Genomic DNA, 18492 nt, shown 5'->3' on the forward strand with positions numbered 1-18492 from the left:
GTTTAATCTTCGGGAAATTCTTCCCAAGGAAATTTATCCTACAGTATGGTCCTAATATTAGATCACCAGGAAACAGCACACTTAAAATATCATCAATGAACATCACTGGAACAGAAGGTTGTTGTCAAAACAAGAAAAGCAAAACAAAAGCTATGGTGCCAAGAGAGTAAACAAGAGACCGGATCCAGTGGACAAGAATCTCTCTTTCTAGAAAACCGCACCCTATATGGTGGAGTGGATGGAAATGGCTCATCAGGCCCTACTATTGTCTTGAGAAATACTCTTCATCCTGGGACTTCCCTGGTGGTCCAGCGGTTAAGACTCCAAGCTCCCAATGCAGGGGGCCTGGGTACAATCCCTGGCCAGGTAACTAGATCCTGCATGCGGCAAATAAGACCCGACACAGCCAAATAAATAAATAAATAAATGCTTTAAAAAATAAAATAAAATAAAATCCAACTCCCAGACTCACAAATCACCTTTCCAACTACTAATTGGGGCAAATATGAGAACGGGGAGCTTTGGAGAACAAGCACTAACAGAACAGTTATAATCAATCAAGAGACATTTACAGAGCACCTTCTGCCTGCAAAGCACTGTACGAGGCACGAAGAATAAGAAGAGGTCCCGGATTTCAAGTAACCACAGTCTCAAAGGGGAGGGGGACTCAAAAGACATACGATAAAGCTAAACAGTACAAGCATTAGAAAACAGGGAGGCATGAACACATAAAAGATGTCACCCAGGCAGTGATATTTCTTAATTAGTAGAAACAATAAAGGCTCCAAATTGAAAAGACAGACTACAGGAAGCAGGAGCAGGCTTGAAGGAAGGTTCCAGAAACCAGTCAGAAGGCTAAATATAAGGCAATTATGGTACTAACTAGGGTAACGTCAGAGAGAATAGAAAGGAATGTCAGGATAAAAATATTCACAAGAAAAATCAAGATTTGGCAGCTGACTAAATAAGCACAGTACATCCTCTGTAATAAATTCACTTATTAACCCACCAACACAACGAATGACCCCATTTCTTCAACAGCCAAGGAACCAATAAAGTAAAAGACATATAACCCAATCGCCATGGATGCTCTTCAAAACAAACTCTGGGGAAAAAACTTCATGAAACAATTGGACATGTGAACACTGACTGAAACTTTGATGCTACTGCATAACTACTGTTAATTTTTAAGGTGTAATAATGGTATTTTGGTTATGTTAAAAATAATAAAGATATATTAAAAATACTTGTGGGTAAAATGGAATTTACTTCAAAATAATGTGGGAAAAAGGAAAGAGCTGAAGATGTGGATAGGACGGTATTAGCCACGGGTGAATGGCTTTGAGGGCTGGGCAACAGGCAGCCTATTATACTATTCTGTCTACTTTGGCATATCTTTTAATTCTCCATAACAAAGAGGTTTTTTTATTAAATGGCAAATACAACTTCTACCTACCCCATGATCTTTTGTAAATTCTTGTTTTCCTAAAAGTGGAACAAAAGCATTACTGATCTGTTTCATTTATGGGTCAATACGTGAAGGTAAAGATTATTACTACTCTTAATTATTACTCATTCTATAGAATTTTTTATTTAATATAAGTATACATAAATTAGGTTTGGTAAAAAGTGAAATTCACCATCACACAAGATAGTTCTTTAATGAATTCTAAGGAGGTAGGATAAAGGGCTCCAGAACTCTACACTATTAACTTGCAAAAGAAATAATTTTTCATTTTTAGCTAACTATCACTCTCATAAGAAAAGGCACAATGCTCAAAATTAAACAATAGAATCATTTCAAGTCTGAGCCTGCAAAAATGCAGACTTACAAAGTCCACAAGAGAATAATTCAACTTCCCTTTCTACTTTTCTGTTTTGCTTTGTTTTTTATTTTACTAGTATGTTTATAGATACTGTGTGCTAAAAATAATTTCACCACAATGTAATGGAACTAAGGATTAATAAAGATTATCCTAACTTTTAGCTTGGTACTTGGCAAAGGGTTGATGTTCAGCTGCTGAATGGATCAGAAAGATTCCTAAGATATTGTGACGCAGCAACTTTTTGGGTGGAATGGTTTCTCATGGCACATTTCCTCATAGAATACTGCTACCTCCATCTTTTTGTGTGTGGAGGGTTTTGGTTAGTTTTTTTTTGGCCGCGCCATGCGGCATGTGGGATCTTAGCTCCCCGACCAGGGATCGAACCTGTACCCTGTGCATTGGGAGCTGGGAGCGTGGAGTCTTAACCACTGGACCACGAGGGAAGTCCTGCTACCTCTATCTTTAAAATGTAAGTCTAGATCCTTATTCAACATTTTGTTTATATTAGCAACAACTCCTAAACTGGAGATTGAGACAAAGAGCCCTAAAAAAAAAGTATTGCCAAACAAACAACAAAGACAAATTTTAAAAACATCAATAGTGGGACTTGATAGTTTTACCTAAACTTTATTCGTAATTAGATGTCTTATCTAGTATATCATATGGCATCTGATAATTTTATGGTGAATCCAGAATTCTGGGGAAATTCAAAACATTTAATTCGTATTAGCTATAACTTAATCTAGTAACCAGCCACACATACACATAACCCTGCATCCTCATTATATCAAATGTTAGTATCCAAGCAGTATTTCAAGCACAGTGATAAAGACTCTTTTCTTGAATTAAGAAAAACAGCTTATTTCTTCTTATTGCTGTACCAATAAAAGCATAAACAAGATAGATACATACCCAATGACAATGCTAAGATTTCACAAATTCTACTAAAACAGTCTAATTTTGTTCAGACAGGTTTACTAATATTACAGCTATCAAACAGTTCATTTTAGCAACCTACTAGCTTTTGCTGGTAAAACTTTGAAAAATCTGTATTTATTGCTATTTGATTATGTGCTATTAACCATGAAATAACATGAATTCAACCATACATATTTTATTACCTTTTTAACTTTTAAGAGTCTTCCCGATTCATTTTCCCAGATACATTCAAAAGTAGTAAATGGTTTATACACTCAATGGCCACAGTACTTTTTAAAAAGATGGGGAGGAATTCTCTAAAATATCAGAGTACATAGGACACTGTTCTCCCCACTTTACTCTGACATAATCAGGGCTGACAGGCTTCCCGAGGAAGAGTCCCTTTATGAAATTAAAACATACCACATACTATTCTCCAGAGGAGTAAATTCTATTTGGGCAGAATTATTAGCCTCACTCAAGTCATTTCACAGCAGAGAGAATAAACCGATCTATTGTATATACCATAATTACACTTTGCATGACTTCCTTCAATTAAAATCTTTACTTAAAGTAGCATCCATATAACAGTACAAAAATTTTAAAAGTCATTATCTAATATGACCTAATGATGCCTTCTCCTAACAAGGAATTAGTCTGAAAATGACTTCATATATTTCAAAGCAATTATTGGCATTAGGCCCTCCCCTCAGCAGTATTACACAATACATTTGCAAGAGAAATGTATGTACATGGGTCAACATCACTTAATTCTGCATCTATCTGATATATATATATTCTGCATATATTCATTCATCTACCAAGAACAGAGTACTCTGAACCTCCAAACAAGGACTGGATATACTTTGCTCATATTAGAACTCATTAATTACCTAAGGATCTTGACTAAGATCTGATGTCTGGTAAGCAATTAGAAGGAATAAAAAGAGTTTTAATGACCTTTCTGACAAGTGCTGGTTAAGATCAACATCTCAGACATTCTTTGCACTAGACTGGCAGTTATAACCCTCACACTATCAATTTATTATTAGGTTAAACATAACCAAACAGGAAAGAGTGGAAAGCCCCATAGTTTTACAAGAAAACAAGAAAAATATCTGCATATTTGTGTCATCTACAGCTAACTCCATCCATCTTGGAAAGTCTCTCCCACATGTACTAAAGAACAGGCCATTTCACAAAATACCACAGAAATCAGTGTTCAGGTTCATTACGATTTTGAAGTCTAACCCTCCAAATGTTTTCTACTTCAGAAAATTCTGGTCTTAAAAATCTTACACTTGGGAAATTCCCTGGTGATCCAGTGGTTGGGACTGAGCGCTTTCATTGCCGTGGGTGCGGGTCCGATCCCTGGTCAGGGAACTGGGATCCCACAGGACACATGGCCAAATAATAAGAGTAATAATAATAATAACAGCTTACACTTGGTGGGGCAGGGTAATAAAGAATTATAAGAGAAACTCTAAGTTAGTATATTAACGGTTGTAGTGTTAATTATACACACACACACACACACGATAGAAAACAGAGGGCTAACGAAGAAAATGGATTAACTGACCAAGGGATTCTCAGTACAATTTATACTAAGAACTTCTTTTCCTTTCAGGTTTCAGTTCTGTTGTTTAAAGCAGCATCTCTGAACAGGCATAGCTCACTGATCCACAGTCTCTCAGACTTGGAGGTACAGTAAAACAATTTTCACTGCAACGCTTGTTTGGAATTCACTGCAAACAATAGATGAGAAGGGAAAAAAAGCTTTTTTTTTATTTTGGTTTTTTAAGAGGAAAAAAGGAGGAACAGCGTATTTGACAAAATATGAACAATTAGCTTTCCGCCCCAACATAAACTTGTGATATTATTTTTGGCTTCTCTTAATATAATTTTTTTTGCCTTTAAAAATCAGGCATTAGGGATTTCCCTGGTGGTGCAGTGGTTAAGAATCCGCCTGCCAGTGCAGGGGACGTGGGTTCGATCCCTGCTCTGGGAAGATCCCACATGCCACGGAGCAACTAAGCCCGTGCGCCACAACTACTGAGCCTGAGCTCTAGAGCCCGTAAGCCACAACTACTGAGCCCGCATGTCACAATTACTGAAGCCCGCGCACCTAGAGCCCATGCTCTACAACAAAGAGAAGGCACCACAATGAGAAGCCTGCGCACCGCAACAAAGAGTAGCCACCGCTCGCCACAACTAGAGAAAGCCCACACGCAGCAACGAAGACCCAACACAGCCAAAAATAAATAAAATAAATAAATTTATTTTCTTAAAAAATCAGGCATTATACTTTAGTAGTCAGTCTTTTTTGAGTCACATATCTCTCTGACCCTTTACTAGAAAAAGGCATTTGTGGACACATAGTATTGTACAAACAATTTCCAAACACACATAGTGAAAATGTAAAGAAATAGAAAGATAAAAAACCAAATTCTGGAAAAGTTGTTAACTGTGGTGGAGAAGAAAGGCATTAAAATTGGAGGCTGTTCACAATGGGCTTTAACTGTATTGGTAATGATTTATTAAACTGAGTGACAGGTGCCTAAGTGTTTTATTCTTTAAACCTTTTTATACACTATATTTTTTAAAACTTTGCTCAATTATTTTAATTGTAATCTGAATGCCTTCGGGCAGGGTATACACTCTCCAATTAGCCAGAGTCACCACCATTTTCCTTACAGTAAACGAGCGTTCTTTAAAAGCCAAAGAAACTGGAATCCTCATACACTGCTGGTGGAAATGTAAATCGGTGCAGCCGCTTTGGAAAACAGTCTGACAATTCCTCGAAATGTTAAGCACAGAGGTACCATATGACCCAGAAGTCCACTCCTGAACATCTATCTAAGAGAAACAGAAACATATGTCCACAGAAAGACCTGTATACAGATGTTCACAGCAGCATTATTCATAATAGCCAAAAAGTGGAAACAACCCAAATATCCATCAACTGATGAATGGATAAACAAAATAGAATATGATGAAATATTATTCCACCATAAAAAGGAATAAGTACCAATAAATGCTATAACATGGATAAACCTCAAAAACATTACGCTAAGAAGAAGCCAATCACAGAAGACCACAAATTGTATTTCATTTGTATGAAATGTCCAGAATAGGTAAATCTCAAACCTAGAGACAGAACATAGATTAACAGTGTGATAAAGATGTCATAAAATTAAATAATTGTGCTGGTAAATATAATAAAAACCATTGAAACTGTTCATTTTAAAGGTATGAATTATATGATATGTTTATTATATCTCAATAAAGTAGTTTAAAAATAAACCAAAGACATCCATTCAGTCTAACTTTGGCTCCCAAATTGTGGTCTGAGGACTCCTGAGAGTTTCCTAGAGCTTCTCAGTGGGTCTTGAGGTCAAAACTATTTTCATAAAATACTAAGACATTTGCCTTCTTCACTGTGTTGATATTTGCATTGATGGTGCAAAAACAACGGTGGATAAAACTGCTGGCACCTTTGGCACAGTGACGCCAAAGTATATTAGTTACTGATAGTCAATGCATTCTTTATCTCCATACACGCACAGCAAAAACAAACAAGCAAACTTTACCGTATGAGTTGTGGGCCAAACTAGTCACTCTTTTTAATAGAACAGCCTTTCTCCTAGAAACAACTGTCAATACCTATCGGAAAATGCATTCCCATTTCCAAACTCACAGAAACATAACTTTCATAACACAACTGTTTCATAAAGTGGAGGCTGCCACTCTCCATGAGAAATCACACCTCACTCCCTTTGAAAACATTTTAAGTATCTCAATTTTTTAGCCAGAGTGAGCAGCAAAGGCCTGTCTGGTGGGTAGAGGAGGGAATGAGGCAAAAGGCAGAAGATAAAACTTAGCCTAAGAAACTGTTTTGTCCTATCACGGTGACAAGCACTAGCATTAACATTTTATTATAAGATAAAATTTTAATGTTTTAAGACATAATTCAAACAAAATAAGGCTTAAAGATGTATTTAGCTATTTAAAAAGGGACTGTTCTACATCATGGTATTATTGTAACTAGTGATAAAAGGGACTTAAAGGGCTCCTAAATGTGAAGAATCACACACTGAGAATCACACTTGTAAAAATCTACTAAGAATAGATAATGAATTAGTCACTTATTAGCCCTAAAAGATGATTTGTAAATATAGTGCTGAAGATTTGGGAAAGCCCATGGACCAGTCTAGAAAACTAAATTGGTTTAGTGCAAAAGGGTAATTCGAAAAAGACATTTAACGTACTACTAGTATAAGCAGTATGGCTCTGCAAGAGAAAACAAATAGATCAAATCTGTCAATGTGTATCTAGTACTATATATAGAAGAAAAAGACCCAACTGGTGGATGCAAGTGTTTCAGTCTCTAGGGTGTTTCAGTAGAGTGCTGTGGAATAGAAAGAGTCTGTCCTTAATCTTCTCCATATTTAATAAAACGTCCCTTTGTTCTTACCCTATGTTCACAAGCAATGTTTTAACCTGGCTTCCCCAGTTGGTTGATACTACGGAGAAGCCCGGATGACAGGGATTAATATTTTGTTCACTGTAAACTTAAAATTAAGGGGCTATCTCTCTAACACATGGCATGTTAGTCCCTAAGAGCCCCACCAACTTTGGGCAAACTAGACAAAATAAAGTTTCTGACTTTGCAAAGCTGAAATTTTTCTAGAACTAGGTAATTTCTTGATAGGCATGTATACTCAAGTACTGAATATATTCTGGTTTAAAAAAATTTTAGGGGGCTTCCCTGGTGGCACAGTGGTTGAGAATCTGCCTGCTAATGCACGGGACACGGGTTCGAGACCTGGTCTGGGAGGATCCCACATGCCGCGGAGCAACTAGGCCCGTGAGCCACAACTACTGAGCCTGCGCGTCTGGAGCCTGTGCTCCGCAACAAGAGAGGCCGCGATAGTGAGAGGCCCGCGTACCGCGATGAAGAGTGGCCCCCGCTTGCCATAACTAGAGAAAGCCCTCGCACAGAAACGAAGACCCAACACAGCAAAAATAAATTAATAAACTAATAAACTCCTACCCTCAACATCTATTTTAAAAGAAAAAAAAATCCGCCTGCCAATGCAGGGGACGTGGGTTCGAGCCCTGGTCCGGAAAGATCCCACATGCCACAGAGCAGCTAAGCCCATGTGCCACAACTACTGAGCCTGTGCTCTAGACCCCGCGAGCCACAACTACTGAAGCCTGTGTGCCACAACTACTGAAGCCCGTGCACCTAGAGCCCATGCTCCACAATGAGAAGCCACTGCCATGAGAGGCCCATGCACCGCAACGAAGAGTAGCCCCTGCTCGCCGCAACTGGAGAAAGCCCTCGCGCAGCAACGAAGACCCAACGCAGTCAAAAATAATAAATAAAATAAATTTAAAAAAAAATTTTACTTCCTTTATGAAGTTATAGCTCACAAACATACCATGGACTACAACTTGAATACAGGCCATAATAACAGTAAGAGTCAAAGTAATAGCTAACTTTTTACATAAGGTTAACTGTACACCAGGCACTGCCACTTTACATATTTTAACTCACTTAATCCTCATAACAACCTATAGGCAGGTACTACTATAATCTCCACTTTACTGAGGCAGAGGACAATTACGTAACTTGCTCCACATCACACATTAAGTAGCAGAGCTGAGATTCAGTCCAGGATGTCTGACTCCAAAGTCAGCATTTCTTAATCTCGTTAGCCATGTACAATCAATTTTCTGAATTTTAAGCATCTTATTTTTCAAAACAGTTTTGAAATTCCACACATATAGCACAGCAAAAATGTTTCCCAAATTCCCATGATTAAGCTGTTAAGCTGAAAATGGTCTTCCTCCTCATTTAACCATGACTTTTATTAGCTTTAATAAGCATAAACATCAAACCATGAAACTTTCAGAAGTTAATGCAAAATTAACCAGAAAAATATACAAACTATTGTTATAAAATGTATACATGTTCACTTTCAAAGTATACTAACTTAGGTTGTAAGTATACATACAAAGCTAGTCATATTTTTATATTAATAGGATTGGATACTATTCTAAAAACAAGGATATTGTAGCTTTTAAAGGAAAAACATTAATTTGAGCCTTTCTGACTAGTGATTTAGACTGACCAAACCACTTTTTTTAATGTTAGTTTCAAATCCCTGGCTCTCTGCTATTGGGTTGGCCAAAAGGTTCGTTCGGTTTTTTCCTTAAGATGGCTCTAATAGCACTTAGTTGTCTTTAACTTCATTCGAAACAATTTTGTTAGACTGTATTGTGACAGCTGTCATATCAGTGTGCATTTAAAAAAGACAGTAAAATTGGTGAATTTTTGTGTAGCCATTTTAATATTGAAGATGGAAGGAAAGCAGCAACATTTTTGGCATATTATACTTTATTATTTCAAAAATGGTAAAAACACAACTGAAATGTCAAAAAAGATTTGTGCAGTGAATGGAGAAGGTGCTGTAACTGATCAAATGTGTCAAAAGTGGTTTGCAAGGATTCGTGCTGGAGAATCCTCGCTGGACGATGTTCTGTGGTTGGGTAGACCAGGTGAAGTTGACAGCAATCAAATTGAGACATTAATTGAGAACAGTCAGCGTTATACCACGCGGGAGATAGCCGACATACTCAAAATATCCAAATCAAGCGTTGAAAATCATTCACACCATATTGGTTATGTTAATTGCTTTGATGTTTGGGTTCCACATAAGTTAAGCAAGAAAAACCTTCTTGACCGTATTTCCACCTGCGATTCTGTACTTAAACGTACTGAAAATGTTCCGTTTTTAAAACAAATTGTGACGGGCGATGAAAGTGGATACTGTACAAGAATGGGGAATGGAAGAGACTGTGGGGCAAGTGAAATGAACCACCAACAACCACATCAAAGGCCGGTCTTCATCCAAAGAAGGTGATGTGTATATGGTGGGACTGGAAGGGAGTCCTCTATTACGAGTTCCTTCTGGAAAACCAAACGATTAATTCCAACAAGGACTGCTCCCAACTAGACCAACTGAAAGCAGCACTCAATGAAAAGCGTCCGGAATTAGTCAACAGAAAACACGTAATCCTCCATCAGGATAACTCAAGACTGCACGTTTCCTTGATGACCAGGCAAACACTGTTACAACTTGGCTGGGAAGTTCTGATTCATCTGCCGTATTCACCAGACATTGCATCTTCGGATTTCCATTCATTTCGGTCTTCACAAAATTCTCTTAATGGAAAAAATGTCAATTCCCTGGAGGACTGTAAAAGGCACCTTGAACAGTTCTTTGCTCAAAAAGATAAAAGGTTTTGAGAAGATGGAAATATGAAGTTGCCTGAAAAATGGCAGAAGGTAGTGGAACAAAAGGGTGACTATGTTGTTCAATAAGGTTCTTGGTGAAAATGAAAAATATGTCTTTTACTTTTACTTAAAAACTGAAGGCACTTTTTGGCCAACCCAATACAAGTATACCTCCTATAAAACCATAACTTGTTGTATGGATTAGTCATTCTACAAACTAGACGGTAATTAACCTTAACTTTGTAATTTGTGCTTTCCTCCTATTTTTTTCCTTTAATGGCCTCAACATATACCACTGAACTGCCACATCCCAAAATTTCTGTTTTCCCTTTTCACCCTGATATTACATTAAAAGAAAAAGTGCTTCTCATGAGATGGTCTTCTGTCACACTAGTAATGTTCTTGTTTTTAATCTGGGCGCCAGTTATAGGACTGTTCAACTTATGAAAATTCATCAAGCTATATATACTTTTCTGTGTGTATAGTATGTACTTCAATAAAGAGTTGTTTTTTAAGCAGCTGTGCTTCCTAACTTTACTTCACCAAAAGCCATTACATACCAACCTTATTGACAGTTGTCATTTCTAAAAGTTTTTTTATCAGACAGAACTCTGCAGCACTGAGTTAATATTCGATCTGTTTTCAGCACATGTAAAACAGAGTCATCCAAGATACTCTGTGGAGCCAAAAAGTGCTAGTTAATTCTTTCACAAATCCCTAAGATTTAAAGGTCTCTAAAGGAAAGAAAACATTTTTTAAAAAAGCTTCTACGCGCTCATTTTATTCTCACAATTACCTCATCAGGTACACACTTGTGGATGGAGCCACAACGATACATCTCCCACCCCAAATGCTTTCCTGATTTGACACTAACTTTCCTCCACCCTAAGACAGATGAGTCTATGTTTCCTCTTCTTGAAACTGTGTAGAGCTTTATACCAGACTTGAGCAAGAAAATGTGACAAAAATGACACTGTGTGACTTCCAAGGTTAGAATATCAAAGGCGATACTTCTTCTACCTGGCTTTCTTGTGCTCTCAGGATGCTTGCCTTTGGAACCTGCCACCAGACTGTGAGCAGGCGTTCTGCCCACAGCCCCAGAGACCTCTCCAGCCAACAGATGGCACCAACTGCCAGACCCAGGTGAGCCTTCAAGTCTTCCCAGTAGGCCCCAGACAGCATGAAGCAGAGCAAGCCGTGCCCGCTGCACCCTGTCTCAATTCCTGACCCACAAAAAACAGGAAATAATGCATAGTTATTGTCGTTTTAAACCACTAAGCTTTTGAGGTAATTTGTTACACAGCAACAGAAAATGAAAACACTTTACAAATAAAAAACACAGGTAGATAACCATGCCAGCGAGTGGCAGAGCCAGAATTTGAATCCATCAGCCTGTATAAAAAGCCCATATTCTTTGTACCAGAGGGTGTTGCCTCCAAGTTTGTTCAGAGTCGCCCACATTGCCAAAGAAAGCCATAGTCTTCAGATTGGAAGCTCTAAGAGCAATAAACAGCCCCCAAATTAATGTTTTCAATTAACACTCAGGACAACAGGTCATTCAGTCAGTAGGCTCAAAATCCCAGCACCTTTCTTGACACATCTATACCCTTCCCACCCTAATAATGGCATATCCCAGAGATGCTTAAGAAATATCTCTACATCAATAACAATAAACCTGAACATTTACAGAACACTTTACAAAGCACTTTAACAATCACTAATTTGATCTCATAGAGGTGTGAGACAGGTAAGGCACGTATCTTACAGATAAGGCTCAAAAAAGTTAAAAATATATACTCCAATAAAAAATAATTTTTAGGGCTTCCCTGGTGGCACAGTGGTTGAGAGTTTGCCTGCCAATGCAGGGGACATGGGTTCGTGTCCCGGTCCGGGGAGATCCCACATGCCGCGAAGTGGCTAGGCCCGTGAGCCGTGGCTGCTGAGCCTGCGCGTCCGGAGCCTGTGCTCCGCAACGGGAGAGGTCACAACAGTGAGGGGCCCGCGTACCACCAAAAAAAAAAAAAAAAACTAACTACAATAACATAAGTAGGGATTCTATTTCAGATTTTCTGACTCCAAGGCCAGTGCTCTTTTCAATGCAATTCAACTTGAAAGAACCTTTATGGAGTACCTTCCGGGTATGTTTCCATATACAGCACTGCTCTACAAGTACTCTGAAGCACCTACTTTGTGCAAGGCATCGTGGCGGGCACCATGTGTTCTCCACTTCCAGGATCGGCACAAAAACATCTCTGATAGAGCTGATCTCTGCAAACAGCCAGTCTTTTCCCCACTAACCTATTCTCTGCATTGCCATCCAACAGCTCTTCCGAATCCACCTCCTTAATCACAATAATTAAAAAACTGTCAAAGATGACATCCTACCCATAAAAATACAGGCCAAATCTCATCTGCTTTCAAGGTCTTCTGTAAACTGACTCCAACTTACGTGATTAAATTAATTTTCCCGCACTTGCTGAGAAAAACCAAATTAATCTCTTCCTTCCTCCCCACATTCAATTTCTTTACAACTTCTTGCCCTCTCTTTTCTTCATACTATCACCCAAATCCAGAACTGATGCTCAAGTATTCATCCCCAACCCCTGACAGAGAGTCTCTTCCCTCCAAGACCTTAAAATCTACTGTTAAGCTACAATTAATAATTCAAAACAATATATAATAATTAAATTAGGTAGTACAGATTATAGTTCATGAGGCCTTAAAAGAGAGGAATCACTAAGGGCTGCAAGAATGTCTTCAGGAAGAAAATAGCACTTGAAATGGGCTCTAAGTGACAGACAGGATGAGAATTGGCAGAAGTAAAAACAACACACACTGAGGAACAACCTAAAAGCCTTCCCTTTTACCCGACTTCTTCCTGTTCACATCTTACCTAAGCCTCCAGCCAGTACCACCTCCTCAAGAAGCCTTCCTCAGTTACTTCACAATCTAACCAACACTCTCTTCTCGGACCTTCCAATACCATTACCGCCTACAACACGCATTCTGGCACTCAGTCATTCCGTATTACAGGCCTCGTCTATATGGCAGCAATATGTCTCCACATAGTAAGCATTCAATATTTGTTCAACTGAATTCAGTTCAGCAGCCATTGTTGCTTTCCGCCATTTAAAAATCCGTTGATCGTAACACTGTTTAACTTACCGGGCATCTCCTTTGGAAAGATTGGTATTTACAGGATTGAGAATAACCTTGTTTGCATCTACATCCACCACACATTTGGTATGCAAGTCAATTTCTGCAGATTAAAAAAAAGAAAAAAAATTAGTCATTTTGAAGTAATTTATGTCAGAAAAAAGCTTTTGACAAAAAATCCAACACTCCTTCATGATAAAAACTCAACAAACTAGAAACAGAAGGGAACTTCCTCAACCTGATAAAGGGCATCTAAAATACCTGCAGCTAACGTCACACTTAACAGTAAAAGACTGAACGGCCTACCCTCTGGCATCAGAAATAAGACAAGGATGTCTACTACTGCAACTTCCGTTCAAAATTGGACTAGAATTTCTGGTCAGGGCAGTTAGGCAAGAAAAACTAATAAAAGGCATCCAGATTGGAAAGAAAAAATAAAACTACCTTTATTTGCACACTATATGATCTTACATATAGAAAATCTTAAAGAATCCACTAAAAACTACTAGAATAAACAACTTCTGCAAAGTTGTAGGATACAAGATTAATATACAAAAATCAGCTGTTTCTATACACCAGCAATAAAAAATCCAGAAATGAAGTTAATAAAACAATTTCATTTATAATAACATCAAAAAGATTCAAATACTTAGGTATAAATTTAAAAGAAGTACAAAATATATACACTGAAAATTCCAAGACATTGTTGAAAGAAATTAAACATTTAAACAAATAGAAAAACAACTTATGTTCATGAATTGAAAGACTTAATTCTATTAGGATAGCAATACTCCCCCAATTGGTCTATAAAAATTCAAGGCAATCCCTATTAAAATCCAAGTTAACTTTTTTCAAAAGTTAACAAGCTGATCCTAAAATCTATATGGAAATACACAAGACCTAGAACAGCCAAAAAATCTTGAAGAACAAAATACAAAGACGACAACTCAACAATTTCAAACTTACTAAACAGCTACAGTAATTGTGGTACTAATATAAGGATAGAAGGATAGACATATAGATCAATGGAACAGAGAGTACAGAATTATACTCTCATATTTATGGCCAAATGATTTTGATGACAGTGCCAAGAAATTCAATGGAGAAAGTATAGCCTTTTCAACAAATAGTGCTGGGACAACCTCATCAAAATGAAAAATTTTGTTCTTCAAAGGACACCATCAAGAGAGTAAAAAGACAATCCACACCAAAAAACAAACAACCCAATCAAAAAATGGGCAGAAGACCTAAATACACATTTCTCCAAAGAAGACATACAGATGGCCAAGAGGCAAATGAAAAGCTGCTCAACATTGCTAATTATTAGAGGAATGCAAATCAAAACTACAATGAGATATTACCTCACACCAGTCAAAACGGCCATCATCAAAACATCTACAAACATGCTGGAGAGGGTGTAGAGAAGAGAGAACCCTCTTACACTGTTGGTGGGAATGTAAATTGATACAGCCACTATGGACAGCAGTATGGAGGTTCCTTAAAAAAACTAAAAATAGGAGACTTCCCGACAGTCCAGTGGTTAAGACTCCATGCTTCCACTGCAGGGGGCACAGGTTTGATCCCTGGTCAGGGAACTAAGATCCCACATGCCATGCAATCAAAAAAAGAAAAAAAAAGAAAAAACTAAACATAGAGCTACCATATGATCCAGCAATCCCACTCCTGGGCATATATCTGGAGAAAAACGTGGTTCGAAAGGATACATGCACCCCAATGTTCACTGCAGCACTGTTTACAACAGCCAAGACATGGAAGCAACCTAAATGTCCATCAACAGATGAATGCATAAAGAAGATGTGGTATATATATACAATGAAATATTACTCAGCCATTGAAAAGAATGAAATAATGCCATTTGCAGAAACATGGATGGAGTTGGAGATTATCATACTAAGTGAAGTTACACAGAAAAAGACAAATAGCATATGATATCTCTGATATGCAGAATCTAAAAAAAATGATACAAATGAACTTATCTACAAAACAGAAACAGACTCACAGACTTAGAGAATGAATTTATGGTTACCAGGGGGAAGGGTGCGGGGGGGGAGGGATAGGTTAGGAGTTTGGGATTGACAAGTACAAACTGTTATATTTAAATCAGATAACCAACAAGGACCTACTGTAAAAAAAAAAAAAATACATAATTTTTTTAAAAAGAGAAAAAAAAGAATTCTTGGGGAAAAAACAATCCACAAAATTAACAAAATATTTGTGAATCATATATCAAATAAGGAACTTGCATCAGAAAATATAAAGAATTCCTACAACTCAATTTAAAAAATTTTAAATGAATTTTTAAAAATTCAATTTTAAAATGGGCAAAGAACTTGAACAGACATCTCTCCAAAAAAGATACAGAAATGGCTAATGAGCACAAGAAAAGATGCTCAACATCATTAGACAATGGGGAAATGCAAATCAAAACCACAATGAGATACCACTTCACACCCACTAGCATAGCTCTAACCAAAAAGATAACAACTTAAACTAATATAATATTGTAAGTCAATTATATTTCAATTAAAAAAGAAAAAATAATAAAGTGTAAATTGGATGTCAAAAAAAAGACAGGTAAGTATAGGTGAGGACATGGAAAAATTGGAACCTTCATACATTACTGGTGGGAAAGTAAAATGATGCAGTCATTTTGGAAAATAGTCTGGCAGTTCTTCAATGATTAAACACAGAATTAGTATATGACCCAGAAATTCCCACTCCTAGGCATATACCCAAGAGAAACCTATGTCCATACAAAAGTTTGTACATGAATGTTCATAGCAGTATTATTTGGCTACTCATAACAGCTAAAAAGTGGAAACAACCCAAATGTCCATCAACTAATGAATGGATAAATGTGGTATATCCATAAAATGGAACACTATTTGGCTATTAAAAGGAATAAGGTACTGACACACACTACAACATAGATGAAGCTTGTGCTAAGTAAAAGAAGGCAGTACAAAGGACCACATATTGTATGACTTTACTTATTTCTAATGTTCTGAACAGGCAAACAGAGACAGAAAATAGACCAGTTATTGCCCAGAGCTGAGAAGTGACTGCTAGTGGGTACAGGTTTCTATTGGGGGTGATGAAGATGCACTAAAATTGTGCTGATTGTTTTCACAACTGCATGAGCACAATAAAACAACTGAATTGGGGACTTCCCTGGTGGCGCAGTGGTTAAGAATCCGCCTGCCAATGCAGGAGACACGGGTTCAAGCCCAGGTCCGGGAAGATCCCACATGCTGCAGAGCAACTAAGCCCGTGCGCCACAACTACTGAGCCTGCGCTCTAGAGCCTGCGAGCCACAACTACTGAAGCCCACGTGCCACAACTACTGAAGCCCGTGTGCCTAGAGCCTGTGCTCTGCAACAAAGAGAAGCCACCGCAATGAGAAGCCCGCGCACCGCAACAAAGAGTAGCCCCCGCTCCCGCAACTAGAGAAAGCTCACATGCAGCAACGAAGACCCAACACAACCAATAAATAATTTTTTTTAAGTTTAAAAAATAAAAAAACACTGAATTGGTTGAATTATATCATACGTGAACTATATCTCAATAAAGAGAAACATGGCTACATCATGTTTATGTTCTTATATTCTTCAAAATTTCTGACCCAAAGTATGAAACTGTTTCTGTTTGCCTTATCTCTATTACCCAAAGATATGCTCTAAGGAAAGAAACTGCACTACACTGGAGTCATTTTGTATTTCCCTAAGAACCTCGGCCAAATGTCAATGTCAAACTCATTATAACTTTAGAGTATCTGCACTGCCAGGAAAGATGATTTCTTTTTTGTTTCCTTTAACTTATATAATTGAGACAAATGCAAACAAAAACAAAAATTTCCCTCCCGGTGCCTACCACTCAACCTTTCTCACATCAGTTATTCTACATTTGTTCTCAAAGATATAATCTAGAAGTACCAAAAATTTAGTGGTCTTTCTTTTAGCCAATACATTTTTCAGGCAAAGAGAAACTGAAAACATCAGACATATGTTTTACCCAGGTGTGGAAGACTAACCTGGAAAGGCAGATGTCTCACTGTGGTCAACTAGTAGGAAAGCCTATTTCTAATACTTTGTGTTTAAATCCACTCTATACTACCACACAAATGCTGCAGGAAAGCCTCAGCCACAATGCAAAACTTTTCAAACATGCATTTTTACTTCCTTCTTTCCTTAGGCCCAGAGCTCAAGAAAGTTTGCAAAGAGATATGGGAACATATGTATATGTATAACTGATTCACTTTGTTATAAAGCAGAAACTAACACACCATTGTAAAGCAATTATACTCCAATAAAGATGTTTAAAAAATTAAAAAATAAAAATAAAAACACTTCACACCCTAAAAAAATAAAGGTTTGCAATCATCGTACTTTGTTGATACTACCCCTTAATGACCTCTGACCATATTGTATTGGCTGACCCTGTGCAGTCAAATCTATATTATACACAAATGCTTTATCAAGGCTCCAGAAACCGTACTGACTCAGAATCTCCATCTCACCACCCACCACAAACTTAGATATTAGTTTCTTGCAAGAACCTTAGGTCTGAGCAAAGGAGCTGCATGTATAGTTCTGCACGCAAAAGTACTCATCTAGAATGCATGCCTGCAAAGCCGTAAATCAAATATCTCCCCCGCCCCCACTAGAGTTTTGCCTTCATTTCAGATGATCTGGAATTGAAAAAGGATTCAAACGTTTTCTTTCAATATTTGTAGGCTTTTTCCCTATACTCTTCACAGCTCCTCCATCCTGCCCCTCATGACTTCATCAGACACACTAACAGTTTGAAAGCATTAAATGGCATGATTCAGGAACCAATCCCTGGAAAATCCTATATAATTCAAAGAAGCATCTAATAACTAATATATCCAACCTAAACTCATTTTGTCCTAAAGAGTACAACACTTACAAACGTCCCTACATTTAACACCCAGTGGAGGTGGCCTTCAAAATATAAACAACTATCTTCACTTCTTTATTAGCTCAGTTTTTATTACCAAACAAAATTCCCACCCCAACGCTGTTAAAAGAAGGCTTTTCACAAGACTGTTTAGAATATGGGTGGAACATCTAGGACACACACTCAAGCAAATAAGAGCAGTGAGATTTGAGGAGAGTTTAAGGGTCAGATATATGAAAAGCACTTTATCACCAAATGCCACCAATGCTTGAATGAAACTATACTGCTACAAAACTCTAAATATGACACTTTCTCCATGGAAAACTTCTTGCTCTATACTGCTTAGAAAGC

The 18492-nt window shown here is 37.7% G+C and overlaps 1 protein-coding gene across 2 annotated transcripts in view; it reads right to left on the reverse strand.

Moving 5' to 3' along the window:
- KIF13B (kinesin family member 13B) overlaps positions 1-18492 on the reverse strand; it is a 187670-nt gene that overhangs the window by 156096 nt on the left and 13082 nt on the right. For both annotated transcript variants that reach the window (XM_030879140.2, XM_030879138.2), the window contains exon 2: positions 13213-13306. In XM_030879140.2, coding sequence (XP_030735000.2) covers positions 13213-13306 — 94 coding nt within the window. The remainder of the gene's footprint in view (positions 1-13212; positions 13307-18492) is intronic.

Source organism: Globicephala melas, chromosome 6 (genome assembly GCF_963455315.2).
Source record: "Globicephala melas chromosome 6, mGloMel1.2, whole genome shotgun sequence".
Classification (NCBI taxonomy): domain Eukaryota; kingdom Metazoa; phylum Chordata; class Mammalia; order Artiodactyla; family Delphinidae; genus Globicephala; species Globicephala melas.